Genomic DNA, 17,824 nt, shown 5'->3' with positions numbered 1-17,824 from the left:
GATTCGAGCCGTCGACTCCGCTCGTACGTAAATCATTCGTTAAATCATTCGTAACGCGATGTTTGCAGCTCGTGGATCTCGTGTAGTAGTAAAGATTTCATTTCGACATCCTTGATAGTCCTTTTGTCAATGAACATTCCAAGATTATCTAATAAATAATATGAATTATGGAAAAGTGTAGAGAAAGCAAAAAGGTTTAGTCATTCTGATGCAATTATTTTGATGAATTGTTAAAAACTTTGCGTAATTACCTCCACTAATTAATTTATATGGACTTATGTGATCCGTATTATAGTATAAGTTTATATAAATTTATCTATTCAAAAAAAATGTGAACTACAATTAAAATTATTAGAAATTAGATTCGTTCGAAATATTCACGTACCCATATCTTCGTCAACCGATCGATCGATTCAGTGGACACAAAGGGATCTGCTATTTCGAGATGTTTCTTTCTCACGCAAGGCCGTCGATGGGCGTCCTTTTTTCCACAGATCGTCTACAGCGCACGGGAAGATCTTCCCGCAACTATACTATCGGCTGGACCATGCCACGATCGTCCATTGACAACCCTGATTTGGCGACCTAGATGCTCGTGCAATACGCCTGCGATCATTTTTCCTGTTGCTCGAATTTATCAGATAGTAAAAATAGCGTAGAAATTCATATATATATATGTATGTATATGTATATGTATATGTATGTATATGTATATGTATATGTATATATATATATATAAATTTATATATAGTACGTGTTTTTTTTTTTGAGAAGATTATCTGGGACTTATATTTGTTTTTTCACAAATTGACTGCCTCTTTTAACATTGTGTAAAAAATATTTATAATGGATGTAATTTTTTTATTTGCGGACGCCGTATACTATAATCGAGATAACACGAGATAAATTCTTTTTGTAACGAATAAAAAAACAAGTCAAGTAGGTGTATGTATAAAATTATTTTAAAAACATTGTGTTATAAATACTGATCAAAAAAATGATCTATGAAATAGAGTGTGTATAAATCGAGTATAATTTGATTTTTCGATAGGATTTTATTTATATCCATTTGATGGGCAGTCGGTGCGTTAATTGGAATGCGATTGAGGGATGGTTAAACCTGTTAACCTGCTCGATTTTTAAGCGAAGTGAAAATTCGTGTAATTGAAAATTAAATTAATAATCAATTTTTCTCAAATCGACTTTTCTCAAATTGACAAATTAACTCGTCGGTTAACAGGTTAAACGTAACAGGGTACGCGCGGACTCATTTGCAATCCATAACTTTTAACCAAAGACTCCAACACCTTACCCTTATCGAGAGCTACAATTTCGAAATATGTCCCGACTTGGAATTGAAAACATGGCGAAGCATCGAATCGAAAGAATAAAATCACGGAAAAAAGAAAGAAGAAGTATCGTTCGATGCTTCGATCGAAACTATTTCAGTTCTCGCGATAAGGGCTTCCCGCGGTTTTGGTTTCGAAAGCAGCCTAGCCATTCCGCTGCCGCTTCCGGCTCCTCCATTCCCAGCGACTATTCAGCACTAACGGAAGTGTCTCGTTTTCCCAACCGGATGCCGCGAAACCCGCTGAATCGCACCTGACCACTTCCGCCCGCCGCGTCCACTACCCTTGTGCTCGTCCCTCTTCACAGGTCAACGGGTTTGAGCGTCGTACTTCGATCGCCTCCTCCTCTCTTTTTTTATCTCCACGCGAATTTCCTCGCATTTCTCCTCGTAAACTTTACGACGCGATACAAATCTAACGTTCGAATCCTCTCGTTCTCTTCAAATCTTATTTTACGTATACCATTTGTAGTTTCGTTCTTTCTTGTATTTCTCTCGTTAAATCGTTTCTTTTCACGATGCACAATTTGCGAATTTGTGAATTTGGAAGGGGAGAAGTATCTGAAGATAATATATCATTTTCTTGTAATTATTATTCCTTTCTATGTCAATTTTATGTGCAATTACATATTGTGCATTGGGTTTGTTGTTGTTTTTCAAACGTATTTGCACAGCGATGCAAGCGTCGAGTTAACGAGGAGCTCCGCGGTTATTTAGCCACGATTATTTCTCGTCTCTCGGAGAAATTTTCGCCCATTTATTGGAAGGAGAACGGGTTCACGCCTCGATACGTTCGCTGCGGAATCGATTTCAAGGAATGGAGGTATTCTCCTCCGCGGAACGATCTCGCCCAATGTCGTTCAAACGCAAATGGATCGTGCTCGTTCGTGAAATTCGATTGCTTTTCACCCTTCGATTCCTTTTATTCCGCGTCAAAAGTCGTCCATTGTCCCGGTTCAAGAAAATACTCGAGCGAATCTTGATTTTCCATTTTCTTTTTTTTTTCCCCCCTCCGAAATTTTCGCCCTTAAATATTCAACTCGCGAGACTTTATCCTCCTCTTAAACTTGTCCATGGAATGCTCGAAACGATCGAAGTGTAACGTGTGCGAGAGTGTTATCCGTTCGAAAAGTTGGTCGAAACGAGTGGTTGTTGACGTGACGTTCATTCGTCGACACTCGAAATCGTTCGCAAGCAGCTGTCGAACGAACCGTCTCGAGAGTAGAAATAATATTTCGGGATCCCGCCTCCGAGAGAAAGGAAGAAGCTCGATTGTGAAAAGGGTGGAGTTTTGAAAATACTCGTCGAGTATCGCTATTACTCTTGTGCAATATTGATTGATAGAACGGAAGTATATGATGCGATAATATAACGAATACTTGGTTCAATTATATTGATACAATGTAACATATATGCAACATAATATTTATATAATGTTATTTTATAAGCGTGATATCGTAGAAAAATTAATTTCTATAATTCCACGAGGTGTTCTAGCATGTTGCAAATGATTATAAATTGATCAATTAATAAAATGCAATGCATATACATCATAAATTACGCTCAAAATAACTCAAGTACGTTCTTTCATCGATCAAAATTATGCATTTAAAATTTCTCCACCCTGTGCCACGATCTATCAATCTATCTTGGTCAAAAGCAAGAAACAATATTAATTTCGAAGCGAAAATCTTCGAAAATCCAAATCGACCAAAGATCCTGTTAAAGCAACCTTCCATTTCGAACATCTTTTCGAATGTCCCGCGGCGGTAACAGTCTTCACCGCGTGACAATCTCTTTAAAACGAACCTTTCCGGTCGGAGGCCGTCGAGAATCCCTCCTGAAATATAATTTTTACCGCTGTGGGCGGTTTCTATCACGGTGGAACGGCTGACCAAGACTCTTCCCGAAAATATTGCTCGTATATCGAAAGAATACCGCGAATGTGACGCACGAGTCGTTTTCGCCGCCTTTCGTTTAGTTATCCGCGGCTAGGGACAAAGAAGAAGAAGAAGGAAAACCCTTGAGCGGTTTCTCGCGAAAGAAATTTGCCGATAATATTTAATACGTTACGACACACTTCTCGTAAAATGGTTGGCCGTACATTATTTCAAGAGGAAAGTTTCGTTGAACTTGAAGGAAGAATTCTTACGTGCGGAGATGCCATTAGATTTTCTTCTCTAGTCTCTGAAATGTATTATTATTATTATTATTATTTGCGTTAGAGAAATTAAAAAGTTGAAGAAAAATTTGGATTTGTGGACAACTTTCTGTGGAACAATAGAAGATGAAATTGTTTCGGTGACTTGTGAAATTCTGTTACATCCTTCTCTTTTTTAGAAATTCGTATCGGGTAATTTCATATTATATTAACACAGATTTAATGTAAATTAAATTAATTCGAGTAGCATTTTTGAGAAGAAAAAGAGGTCTACGTTTTGAATTCTTCGATTTTTCATTCAGGTTATAGATCGTAGTAGCTTTCTTAAGTATCTTTATATCCTCGTTTATGGGCAAAGGTTCAAGCTACGTCGGAGATGATCATCTTCTTGCTGATGGCTTCCTACGAAAGCCTCTATTTTCATAGATAGAGGAGCATCTCTATGAGAAGTTGAGACAGCAGAAAATGCACATCGATTCGATCATTTTGTTACGATAGAAGATTCAAGAAGAAATGAGGATAGAAGCCGTTTAATAACCGAAGCGTATTATTAACACGCATCCTCTTTAAAAATATCGTTATTTTTATACCACAATTATTTTTTTTCAACTTTTTAATCACATAGTCTGAACAATTCTCACAAAATTCGATGAAACTTTCCTTTGAAACGATCGAAGATGATTCCTCTCTCAATCTTTTAAATGTACGCTGTTTTAAATTGCGCGACACGTCACACACTTTTTAATTAAATTTAAAAATACGTAAAAGTTTAAATGGAGAAAGAATTTCTCACTTTGTAATTCAAAATTTTGTTATTTTACTTATTTTTCACGAGAGTGAAAAGAATTAAAAAAAAAAACAAAAAAAAATGAAATAAAATAATACAAATTCTCATTATCATCTTCAGCCGTTTCATTACTCGCTAAGGCACTAACTATACTATTGTTCTAATTAATAATTTAGCATCGATACGAAATCAATCTGTACATAATATTTTCGCTATCGTTTCTAATACTTCGTCGTGAGTTGTACATGCAGTAGTGAACGAATGGTCGTGTGTGTGTGTGCGCGCGCGCGTGTGTGGTTCGATTTTTTGACGAGAAATTCGTCCGAACGGGTGAACGATTGAACGTAAAACTAGATAAAGATTCGTCCTGTTTAACCTCTTGAGGGATAATTTTTATCTAATTCAAATTATGTATCTCGAAGGAATCGGAATTTCTTCGATATTATTCGTCATTCGGTGATAATGTAATTAATATTATCATATATATATATTATCTTTTCATTCCTGAAGGGGTTAACTTATCTACAGAAAAATAATAAAAAAGAAGAAAAAAAAAAATTCTAACGAGCGACCCGCGTTTAAACGCGCGTCTCGATGGTAGTAATAGAAGATAATCGATTAAGAAAATAGCAGTGTAATCACATGTCTCGCTACGTGCTCTTGTAATTCACGTAATCTATTTGAATATTATGCACTTCGGCACATGACAAGCATTTCGCATCCATGTAACGAAACTCAAATTGCACGCGAAAAGCCTTGCTATTATATTAGCCTTATCTTGTAACACGAAGTAATGAATAAATCATTGGGAAAAAATGCAAATTTCTCTATATTATTTCCTCCAATTTTCACCTTAAATATTCAAAACTCCAACATCTCATTCTTCATCCTTCATCTCATGAATCCAGTACACTGATTATAAAACTAATTAAAAACCAAATAATTAATCGATCTGAGGACACAAAGGAAGAAATTTCAAAATTCGATAGTTCCAAATTTCTTCAATTCAGAGGTAAAAAAGATAGAATTGTTGTGCTAAATCGCTGCTTCCACTCACGTTGTTCCACGAGAGCGTTGCCAATCGTTCCAAACTTCTTATCCCATTTCTCGGTTTGTAACAAGGTTTGGAAGGTGTTGGCCGTTCGCAAGTTGCTCGACGGTGAGCGACAAGTTCGTCGAACACGGTTGAATGGGCGCATAGATGGCCGTTGAATGCGGTCGTTTACAGGCACGCATTGAATCGTGGAGCGTGGCCGCCATTCATAAGCAAACCGGGGCCGACCAGGCCGAAAGGTGGGCGTCTTATCGGCCGACAAAGCGTCTAATCCCAGTGCCGATTTCCGGGCCCTGGCTCCCGCTCTCCACGCTCCGCCGAACATATCCGACTTAACGATCGTGGATTATTGAATGCAAATTGATTCTCGAGCCCTGCACACTCCTCCACTTCGAAACCCCGAATCGGGATTCCAATTGCACGACTGATACTGGTGTACGCTATCGCTGTAAAGTGTCGCCGTTCCAGCCTTCAGGAATTTAACGTCGAGATTTGGTTGAATCGTGCGGAATTCGAGCGAGAATGTTGCGATACGCGAATGGTTTTCTTTTTTTAGGAAGAGTGGAAAAAAGGGATTGTGGAGGGGGTGTAGTTTGTTTTTTAGCGATGATGGCGAGGATGGATCGTTTTGGAAATGGATATTTATGGAATTTTGCAACTGGATTTTTGATATATATTTTTTTTTCACATATATTTTTGTTTAAACTCGTTTTAAAGGGCAGCAAGGTTTTTTTGGAATATTTATATTGTCGTAGGAATTTTTCAATTTTCTTGTTCAACCACGTTGCGGAAATACGAGTTCGGTGTGAAATTTATGCCAATATCCTTTTCGTGAAACGATTAATATTTATTTATTCGGTTTATTTGATTTTAAAAATAAATAATTAATGAATAGTTGATTTGAAAGAAACGTTAAGATTTAAGGTATATTTATATTTTCATATAATACGGTTAATGGAATTAAATTTCGAAAATACATGAGAAATCGCAGAAATTCAAGCAAGTTTGTTCAAACTATTTTTAAACTCGTTGGAATAATTTAAAAATTGATCAAAGATTAAACCTCTGAGCTAAGAAAAAGACAACGTAAATTATTAATATTTATTAACAGACACATCGGAATCTTTCAGAAAATTCTGATCCTTTATTTTCATCAAACTTAAAATTCAGATCGAAACTTTGTACACTCGATATTATATTTCATCTCAATATTATATTTTTCGCAAATAACATTGATCAATTATTTGCCGGACAAGTAGAATAATATTGTCCATTAATCAGGTCAGTGATACAAGCCAGCCATTGGCGAGGCAAGTATAGGTCAATCAGCAATATATCCACAATCATTTGACCAAAATGGTATAGGTCAACCACCGATTAAACCACCCATATATTCTTCCAGCCATAGATCAATTATTGGTCAATCTTTATCAACTTACCGTAACGTTCAATCGAATATTTATAACACGATCCGATACGTTACAACACTGGTAAAACCGGTACTCTCTATATACTCTTCCACCAATTAAAGTAACCAATTCGGTACGAGACTAATTTATAAGAAGCCAGTATCGGCAAAATAACAAGCTCAAAATCACGCTCGTTAATCGTACCACGTCTCGATGTGTAATTCAAAGTATATCGCCCAGGGGTGTTCCAATTTCATTGATTACAGTCCCTCTGTATCACCTTGGGGACCGATTGCCGCGAATTAGGTAATTTCCTCAACGATCCTTCCTCCACGCTAACTTTCGACGCTTGCCAGTTAGCGATCCTCTTAATTATCCCGATTTGCCCGATTCCCCTGTACTTTCCTCCTCCTCCTCCTCTTCTTCCTCTCCCAGAAGAAACTTCGTTTTTCGAACCACCGTTTATTATTAATCAAATCTCGCGCGCCTCCTCGCAATCAATGACGAAGAAATTCTCCCAAAGACGCTCTCCAACAATTCGCAGAGCGTGTCGGGGGTTGCAAAATTTGGCGGCCCAACTTCTTAACGAGGTCGGAGAACGCGAAATAAGTAATTGTACCGGTATTTCTCCTCCGGGAAATGCTTAGGCGAGGCGCGTGAATACCCAAGTTTGAGGCTAGGGAATTGGAGAGCGTGGTTATCGAGTAATTATCTTATTGGACGATTGCTTAGCGTTACGTTAGTAGAAATTGGAATGGAATAAATTTATAAACGATTTGATACATGTACTTTAAAATTTCGTATCTTTCGATATAGAATTTCATCTTCCCTCTTTTTTTTTTTTTTTTTTTACTATGGCGCTTACTCGACATTTTCGTTATTTTTATTTTTATTTTTATCGGGGAAACTTTGTTGCAAAGGGAACAGGTAGTAGTAACGATTTCCGCGCTGCAGTATATAAAAAAAGTAAATCAAATTGAAATCTTGTACGTGTTATAGAAATATATACAGGGGGATAAATGTATCTCACGTAAGTAGGACGTGATCCCTGAAAATAAAAATAAAAAGAAAAAAAAAAAAAAAAGAAAAAGTAAACGTGGAGCGCATTTCCCGTGATGTTGGACATGTTTTATACCACTCGCTCCTTGATATTCTTATAGTTATGGAAATTTCGCTGTGTGAAATGCAAATTAGGGGAACGCGCCGCGGACCCTGAATAATCGCCTAATTCGATTTTTTACCGCGTTAAGCTTGCACGAAACTTCCACTTGCTTTACAAAACTGGATTAACATCTCGTGCAGACACTACGAATCGTGAAAAACACCATGAACGTATGTGAACGTATCCTTCCTCGCCCATTATTCTCTCTCTCTCTCTCTTTCTTTTCTTTTTTGAACAAAAAACAAAGGGTGAAAACTGAAAAACTCGTGTAAAACGCGTTAACTTGGACTCTAAAACTAAATACGCTTAATTTTATCGGGATAAAAAATTTAACACGGATGTTGTACTTACTCGTGGGGGATATTTTTCGATTAACTTTTCAATTTTTAGGTACGTGGATGCGTGCGTCATAAGATTTTTTTTTTTTGTGTTACTTCGTCACTGCATTTTTGATTAACTCGCTCAATTTGTATGGCAAATTTCCCTGTGTTTGACAAGATCGAATCATGCCGAGCGAATTGGAACGAAATTTCATTGGTACAATTTTGCAAAGATTGCAAACACAACAGGTTGCCACGATTTGGAGAGTCATCTGTAAGAAATTCATTATGCTTATAAAAAGAAGAATAAATTACTGGAAATTTATCGGGTATTAATAATATTACCTTGGTTGTAAATTGTAAAATATTTTCTTCGATTACGAGAAATTACGTCATAATTTATATTCAATTTTGTTCGAATAAAAATCGAAAGAGTAATATCAGTTCAAATGTAATCGATCTATTTCATTTTCAATACAATCGGCCGGATTTCATCAGAGGGGAAATTTTTCCAAGTAAACTCCATAAATCCGCCTCGCCCAGCCATTTCTACGTCCATAAACCGAGACATTTACTCGCATTAAACCGCATCTCGTATCTGAGAATACGATCCACAGAAAGTATTCAGGCTGCGATAACTAGATCGATGCTTCTCAACGTGACGTAACTTCCGCAAAGATTCTCTGATGACGCGTCTAATGGAGCTCTTAAACGGAACTCTTTGAAGGTACCTCGCTTCTCCCTGTAACGAGATAAACATTGCAATACATATTGTCTCGAGAGTGTTCAGACACATGCACTCTCTTTCTCTCGATCGTTTCGATCACGCTATTTAAGAATTAGTCTCTAATTTTATATCTTTGGTAGAAAAAAAAATTTTGCTACAATTTCTTCCGATCCAATCCGAAAGAATCTTTGATCCCATTTCTGAACTCGAGCTAAAAAAAATTAAGAAAAGAAAAAAAAGAGGAATTAAGAAAATGTCGAAGCACCATTGTCTAATTTCGAAACGATCTACGTACCTGTTTTTTAGTGGCTCTTATCCCTTGCTCGGCTCTATCAATTTGAATTTCGGAATGGGCGGGCTCCGGAGGAAACGGCGAAAATAAGAGGTGGAATAAGTAATGAATGGAAAGTGGATGGCGGAGTGGAATAGCGTCGTGAAATTGACGAGGTGGGCAACGAACTTGCACGAAAAATAGGGGAAACGAAGGGAAAATAGAATACGTAAGCGAGATACATAAAGAATGTGCGCTAATTATTCACACTACCATCGAATTACTGTCTCAAAGGCGAGGCGCTCGTCGTTGCTTCGGGTTTATCCTTCGAGAGGGAGGGGGAGAGAAAGAAAAAAGATGTTAATTAGTAAAGATTCAGCGACGTAATTAATATTCCGCAGCAACACGATCTTGCTGGTTAGTTAAAGGACAAGTAGACTGGAGATAATTGCGATGGGTGGAAAAAGATGGTAGGTTCTTTTTTCCTTTATATATTATTAATTTCGATTGTCTTCCATCTTATTATTAAATCGCTTCGAAAAATTTTGAAAAAGATTAGTTCAGAAATTTAATTCTCTTTTTGTAATCGGTTATCTTAAAAAATACGAAATACATATTTTCATTTTATCTTTTATCTTAACTTGCGTAAAATAAAATTCAACCTCCAATTTTTGATCTGCAACATATTTGACAATTATTCTAAGTTGAAAATAGTAAAGAAGAGCGATTGTATTGTTGTATATTAGTATCGAGATAGGCTCGTCGATCGATCAAAGATTTTTCCCAAGTTAAATATAGGTTCGAAGATTATTCGTGAATTGGAAAATTTCCATGCCGATTCGATCGCATGGAAATTAAATCTTTTTAAAGAAAGCTTGGAATGACGGTGTTGAAAAAAAATAGGAAAAAAGAAATCGGAGAAGAGAATATATAAATCTTTACGAGCCTCGGGATTATATATTGGATGTAATATAAGAATTCGAGGATATACGAATTTTAAAAGATTTTCTAGAAGGATGTTACGTTTCAATACGTTTCATTTTATTCAGTTTGAACATTTCCTCTTTGAATTTTTGCGAATTTCTTGCGAAAATTGGAAAATTTTCGTTATTATCGAAACAAACATTTGTTATATTTAAAAGGATAATTCATCATTCCATTCGTTTCGAGATAAATTTTCTCAAAAAAAATAAATAAATAAATAAATTATTTTCGCTTCGATTCGAAACGATATATATCCGATATTATCATCCATAACGCGCGACAAATTTAATTTCACCCAGAAAGAAACGGATGGGGAATAAAGGAGGGAATCGGAAGTTGCGTTTTACATCGGAAAGGAACACAACGGGGACAAGTTGCAACTTGTTAAGAAGGGTTACACGATCGGGGCAATAAAGGTAAATGACAAGAGCAACGTCGCGGCTGCTCGTTTCAAATGCAGATCAGCGGGGAGGGTGGCGCGGCTTCATTTCCGGTTTCCTAGAAGCGATTCCGCGCGAAACCAACATTCGGCCACCGTTCGCGTTTATCGCAACGCCATTTTAAAGGGAAATGCGATCGAATCGCGTGCCCTCTACTACGAAAAAAACAAAAATGGAACAACCAACGATCCGCTCTTTCGTCTCTTCTTCCGTTTGTTGTTAATTTCTCATAAAGAGATGTGTCAGATGTGTCTGCCTTCAAAAGAAGTCAATCTCAACTGGAAGATCAAATAATGGGTGCTAAGAATCATAAGGAAATTATTTTGAAAGGTTCAATCGATTAAACTTACTTATTGACTTCCTTTCGAATATAATTAGTCTCTCTTAAATTGTTTCATACGTGATACTCGTTTATCGACACAAAAAAGGATTATATTATTCCATTCTTGCTTTTATGTGCCACCGTGATTCTCGCCCTGCAAAATTTCCTCAAAAACGACGCGCCTTCACACACGCGCTCGAATTCCATTAAAATCTAAAACGATACGAGAAAACTATCTTCCACCACCACGTTTGCCTATCCATTCTCCACGAACAAGCCTCCCTCTCCCTCTCCCTTTATCCAGAACGTAACATCGGATCGTAACATTTATTCAATTACCGGCTCTTTTATTTTAACCCTCTTCGTTCCTCTCGAGCGCGCCCCTCAAAGAATACACACACCCAACATTTCCATTTTCCTTGTCGTCCCGCTCCATAGGCAAGCGTATCCGCCCAACAACTGGAAAAGACCTTCGAGGGGAGGGAGAGTGGAAGTTTGTTTCAACTTTAAGCGTCGTGTTCCCAGACTCGCCCGCATCCATTCTCGTTACAAAGTGTCGCGAGACGGGGGAGGAAGTATGCTTTAATCGCCCCCCTTTTTCCTCGCGAAACCGTCCTCCATTATCGTCCCCTCCTATAATCCGTCCGGCTTTTCGCCACCTTGGCTTAGATCCGCCCGGCGATCTCCCGATTTTATACGGACGCCGATTTTGCTCCGTGGATTAACGAATATTCCGGTTTACGGTTTAAGTCGACGCCGCTCGTTTCGAACAATGCTCGTCACGGCGATTCAAAGGGTTTCGTTTTTCGGGGGTGGGAAGTTTTCGAAATAATAATTCGTCGAGCAAACTTTCTTGCAACTTTAGCGATATTTTAATTTTACGGTGAATTAAGTTTGAGCAGATTTTGCGAAGAGTAATAATAATTGGATCGATTGAATAATTAATCCGCTCGATTCTTTTTCGAAATATTTTTCACTGTTACTTATTGGGAGAGTAAATTGGAAAAGAAGTTGCGAATAGACTCTGGCCAAAGCTCAATTCGGCCAAGTCGAAGATTCGATTAAGAGGGCGGGTATGGAAATTCTCTAAGAATGTTCCCGAATTTGAAACTGTTCGGCGCAGGGACGAAAGTTTCTGGCTAGTTCTCCACTGGTTAAGGAGAGCCAGGACCGGAAATTATAGTTTGGATTCGAGGAAATGGTATCGAAATTCTGGTAGCTTGTACTATGCAAAAATTCAATAATGGCAGTCGAGTGATTTTTCTCCATTGGGAATAGAAAGATAATTTTCCAAAAAGAAATAATTATCCATCCCTGCAATCCAGTTTTTTCTATTCTTCTCTCTACATATAAAAGAAAGAAAATTACAATCGATTATAGAAATATTTTTCGAACATTTGTAAAATTGACGACTCTTCTCTAACTTTTATATCTTTCACGATATAGTTTATGCTATCTTTTACAAATATATTATTTGCGACAAATGAGGTGTAATCAGAAAGTTTTTTTCAAAAAAATTATGGATTATAGAGTTAATTAATCACTGAATGCATAATGTTCTGCATACAGCAATATGAAAAATGTATCTAACAACTTTTATAATTTATATTTTCGATTACTTCTAAAAATAATACTATTAAAAAATAATCAACAAGATTCGAATATTTTCGAACTTCTTAAAAGAATCCATGGTAAAAAAAAAAGAATCAAATTGACAGGAGACGAGCGGAAATAACATGGCCGTCGCACCTGGAAACAAGGGTGCACAACACGGCAGAACGGTTACGTCGGAAGGACGTAACCGTCATTATCCAATGTTTGCAACAAAGCACGCGCTTCCGGCCAGGAAGGAAACTTGTAATCCCAGCACGAGAAAGTTGTCACCACTGTGTGCTAATTATAAGTTCGTTAATTGGCAAGTGGACCCACCTCGCGTTGTCCCCGACGTCTGTTTCCGAAGAGGCAAGAATGACGATGATGCGTATAATAGGTCACTTTTGATACGCGAGAGAGATCGATAACGCATCGAGATCGAGATGATTCGTCTTCTTTAATCAGCAAAATATTCAGTTCGATCGTCTTTAAAGATGGGAACGACGTTTAAATTTTGCATATTTTATATTAAGTGAGCAAAGCAAGGATAAGACGATTGAATTCCTCTAATTCTTGTACTTCCTTGAGAAAAATGAATCGATATTGCATGTAAGCAAAACTTTAAAATTTCACTGGATATATTGCTTATAATTATATATTGAAATACGTCTCTTCTTACGTTTAATGGAAGTTGATAAATAAAATTAATGAAATTTCCTTTCTATTAGCTCGATATTCAGAGACAATCGCGCCATAGAACTCGGTTTGACGTGGGTGATTGTTTTCAATTACACGGTAAATGCAAAATTCGAGCCGAAAGAAAACGAGGCACAAAAGTGGGTGGCAAATACCGCTTGTGAAAACTGTGACCAAAAAGAAGGAATCGGTGAATGGGATTGTTGGATCGTTATTCGAACTCTGCACCTTTTGTTCGCTGAACGACTATTCTATCCATTCAAGTGTCCGGCCCAACAATTCTTTCGAGCTTTGATACGTAATAAAAAAAAAAGAAAAAAAAAAAAAAGAAAGAAATAAAGTTAATTATGAATTCATTCCACGTATAAGACGTTTCTTTTTATTTCGATATTTAAATTACCTTTCGATGAATAATTAGAAATAAACGGATTTCTATTTGTTGTAAACAATTAATTCAAGATCGGTTGATTTTTATCGGTAAAATTAATATAATAAGGCGAATAATCTAAATTATTAATATAATCAATAATTAATAGGCTTTTGTTAAAGTTAATATCGTTTAAACGTTTCAATTCTCCTAAAAAAAAAAAATAATAAATAAATAAAAATATATACCAAATTTTCTACAGTGCCAATCCAATAGCCGATAGTTATAGAGTTCCATAAATCATCCAATTGTACAATCAATCTATTGATTGCGCAAACAATCGAAACACTTCCGGTATATTCGAAAAATGCTTTTTTTTAACATTTTTTTTTAACAATTCGCGCAATATTTTACAACTATCATTCAAAATTCACAAAATCCATCCACGAAATTAATTTACATTCTTGCAATTTCCTACGATATTTCTTTTAATTCTTATGAATCAAAATGTATTCGCCTTATTCATAAAGATGTACAATAATCTTAACCTTAAAATTTTACCATGATTTATACCGTTCTTAAAGATGTGTACTTACGAAAACCTTAATATAAACCTTAAAACAAATCAAACAAAATTAAAAAAAAAGAATCCAGAAGCTGGGACTGTTGCAAAGATCTTTGGTGAACGAAAAGCAAGGAACAGCAGTCGTCTTCGTCTCGCTCGAGGCATTAATACACGGCCATTTTGCACGCTACTGACAAAAGACAAATATAATGAGACGCGCGTTTGTCCGCGGCAGGTGGCGGATTGCTAATTGCTCTCCCTGGAAATTATAATTAGACCGCGCAATCAACGCGGGATCCCTTGTCCCGGCCTTGTCTTAACGAACGAACGAAAAAGGCGGAAGAGGCGTTATCTCCTCCTTCTTTCGTGCATTTCCTCCGCTTCTTCCTCCGTAAATTTTTTATTTCGCGCCCACGAACGAAAGAGTGGGTGCAAGATTATATACGCGCGTATACTGCACTCGTTTGCCCTTTGTATTTTTAGCAGAGGAGAGGGAAAAGAGAGCGAGAGGGGTGGCCGTTTTCGGGTGTGCCTCGGGTATTTTTATCAACGCCGTTTTTTACGATTAAGCTGGTTAAGATGATTTCGTAGGTTCATCGTGTATATCATAACGTTGAAACGATTTTTTTTCTTAATGGTGGAATGCGCTGTGCTGTTTTGGTTTCACGTTTTAAGCGTTTGTAATAAAAGTAAAGATAATCTGCGAATTATTATCGTATATCTGGAAAAATGGGGATGTTGTGTTAAAAAAAATTGGATTTGAGAAAGTGTATGAAAATTGGAAAGTGAAAAGATTAAAGGGGTTTAACGGGGGATTTTTTATTTTTATAGAAAAAGGAGAAAATATGTTGTACGAATTGAAAGAATCGATGTGTAAGAGCAACGTGAAAATATATATTGCGGATTTATAGATATATATTTGTTCCATATTTTCTTTGGGGAAGTAAGTTGTTTGATTCTATTTAAAATACGTGTTGTGCCTGTGTAATAATTTTTTTAGAAATTCAACAATTAAATTTATGAATAAGACTCCGAAAATTACTAAATTAAAATTACCATAGATTAAAAAAACGATTATCTTTAAACCCTTTATAATAATTCCATGGTCCAGCTCGTCTATTAAATTTTTAATTTTTTAAATTTGTTAATTTTTATTCTTCTGTTCAACAAGTTTTTTAAATTTAAGTCAAGATATAACGAATTCCATTCGAATAATTAAAAAAATATATAATCCCTTCAAACCAAAAATTAATTCTCACTGCTACTTTTCCATCGGATTTTCCACTTCATCTCGAATCAAATAAATTTCCTGGCCTTACCTAAAACAATATTCCAAATAAAATTTCCTTTACGCGAAACAATTTTCGACGATTTGAAACTGCTAAGATATTTACCAAAAACTTGCGAAGAGTTAATCCACGCCATTACGATTTTCCTTAATCGAATGCGTGATTCCCTCAAAGAAAAGCCGCTCAAGGATGCTCACTTGACAATTTGCATTTCGAAAACATTGCTGACTTCCTCAAGGGCCATTTTCGCCTCCGTTTCCCCGCTCGTTGGCTGCGAAAAAACGACCAACGGTCAAAAAAAGAAAAAAGAAAGGAAAAAGTGGAGGAAGAAAGGGAAGAGGAAGGCCGTGAATTCCCTGGAGCGGTCGCTTTCTTAAGCCTCGTGAAATTTTAACGGAACAGAAACCCCGAGGTTTCCTTCCTCTCTGGGCCGAGAACTTTCGCCCGAGATTTTCCGATAAGAATTCTCCGGGACAGGTTAAACGTATTTGGCGCTTGAATAAATAAACAGAATGCGAGATCAGCGAAAGTCAGTATCCACGAAAATGCAGTACGTTTAAGGATAAAATAAAAATATCCGCTTCGGTTTCGAGGAATCAATCGATTATATCGATTCATTCCATCTAAACCAATCATCGAATCAATTTTATCACGAAAGATATTAAAACGAAGGGAGGGATAAAATAGCAAGGAAAGAGGATTTGACAAAACCACGATATTTTTCGAGTGGGTTAAATCAAGATCCAAGTTGACCCTTCCTCCCCCCGCGTATCATTCATCCGTTTTCACTCAACCATCGAAACGCACGAGGTGAGGACGCGCCAAGTCCTCGACGGATTTTTCTCCCCCGAAAAAGAGTGGAGGGGGGGAGGAAAAGTTTGCTTCAACCGTGTCAAACTTTCTCGCGACCTTTCCGCGCTGTCGCCGCCGTGAAACCCGCCCAAGCTCCGATATTCCACGCGCCAACGAGCGGTTCCTTCGCGCGATTTTTCGCCGAGCCGGACGAATTCGACGCCCCGTGAAATACGCCGTCTCCAACTTCCGGCTCCAAACTCCGAATACACGCTTGTCGAGACACGTCGATTCGACATATACCGCTCCCCTCCCTCGCTCGACTATTGTTACCAAGATCAAGTTTCACGAAAATTCTCGCTCGCATCTCATTCCGTCACGTGTATTAATCCAAATTGCGTGGAATTCGCTTTTCAATCGAGGGATAGAGAAGAAGGGAAAAGGGTGTGAATTGAATGGAGGGAAAGTGGAGGGTGGGGGCGATTATCGGCGACTTTTACAGGGCTTTTTTTATATAGAGTTGTCCGGATGGGCGTATAAATAAAACGGAAATCAGATTGAATCCCGTTTCGGGGTCGGTCGAAATATTGGCGACCTTCCAATATCCAGGCTTCGTTGAGTAGAACTCGGTCGGCCGGCCGGCAGGGATCCAATCCATTTCGCGTGACCCAGAATGCTCGGGTGAGCCGACCCCAAGTTCATCGTCTTCCTATCGTAGACGGGTTCAAATATTTATGTAAAACAATGCCGGTACCCTTTCCGACTCGATAATGGCGCGACCCCCTTTTTCCAGTTCATCCATCGGACGATGCAACGGCTAAACAGTTTGTTTATTTGTTAAGTAAAGTTAAGTGCACTTAATTTCGTTTAATATTAATCGATCGAATATTTTTTGTTTTTTGCCGATAGATTGTTCGATATCCTCCATTTGCTTGTGAAAATTATTGAATTCAGAGAAAATGTTCTGATATATTTTAAGTGTACATTTGCATCTTTGTACTTTTGAAAGGAAAATTTAGATGGCATTTTGTCCGATTAAAAGAAGAAAAAGATTTTAAATATTTTCGGTCATATCGTTACGAGTTCGCTCGTGATGTCGAAAAGAGATATTTGAACAATCCTCGATTTATTAATTTCGAAATAAGTTCGTGGTAAAGAAGTGACTATTTATCTGGTCATCGAAGAAGATTATTAAGGAATTATTTCGAAAACGCGCAATAAAATTACGAAGCAGGGAAGTTTCATCAGGAAGGAGGGGGGCTTTATCCGTGATTAAAAGATGCCAAGGGGTGATCGCTTGAACTGGAAAGAAAGTTTGCCTTAAAAAGATACTTCCAGTTAGCGGTTGATACCACCGCTTTGATCGAAGAAATAAAAAAAGTCTCGCGTTCCATTTAAGAGAGATCGGCAAAAATATCACGAAATGCCACGACAAATTTATGAAACCATGTTCGTGAGTTTATATTTAAAAAAATAAATGGAGAATGTGAGGTGTAGATTTGTAAAATATCAAGCAAAAAAATTGAAATAACCTTTT

At 37.3% G+C, this 17,824-nt stretch overlaps 1 protein-coding gene and 1 long non-coding RNA gene across 10 annotated transcripts in view; one reads left to right on the top strand and one right to left on the bottom strand.

The window, feature by feature from the left end:
* The window catches only part of LOC108002673 (tropomodulin), a 219,951-nt gene that overhangs the window by 79,484 nt on the left and 122,643 nt on the right, over nucleotides 1–17,824 (top strand). For 3 of the 9 annotated variants that reach the window (XM_028669857.2, XM_028669882.2, XM_028669886.2), the window contains exon 9: nucleotides 495–5,118. The exons of 5 other annotated variants lie outside the window; for them this stretch is intronic. In XM_028669857.2, coding sequence (XP_028525658.1) covers nucleotides 495–589 — 95 coding nt within the window. In that variant the 3' untranslated portion in view covers nucleotides 590–5,118. Of the gene's footprint in view, nucleotides 1–494; nucleotides 5,119–17,824 lie in introns of those variants that run through there. One more of the 9 variants, XR_009831069.1, reaches the window with a different exon arrangement.
* On the bottom strand, nucleotides 2,339–13,077 carry LOC133666657 (uncharacterized). The gene is made up of 2 exons (XR_009831089.1): nucleotides 8,587–13,077; nucleotides 2,339–8,513 (listed from the first exon to the last, which is right to left on the bottom strand). It is a non-coding gene; the product is annotated as an uncharacterized LOC133666657 (long non-coding RNA).

This window comes from Apis cerana, linkage group LG9 (genome assembly GCF_029169275.1).
Source record: "Apis cerana isolate GH-2021 linkage group LG9, AcerK_1.0, whole genome shotgun sequence".
In the NCBI taxonomy this organism is placed as follows: Eukaryota; Metazoa; Arthropoda; class Insecta; order Hymenoptera; family Apidae; genus Apis; species Apis cerana.
The sequence above is the reverse complement of the archived record's forward strand: the minus strand, read 5'-3'. Positions and strand labels throughout refer to the sequence as shown.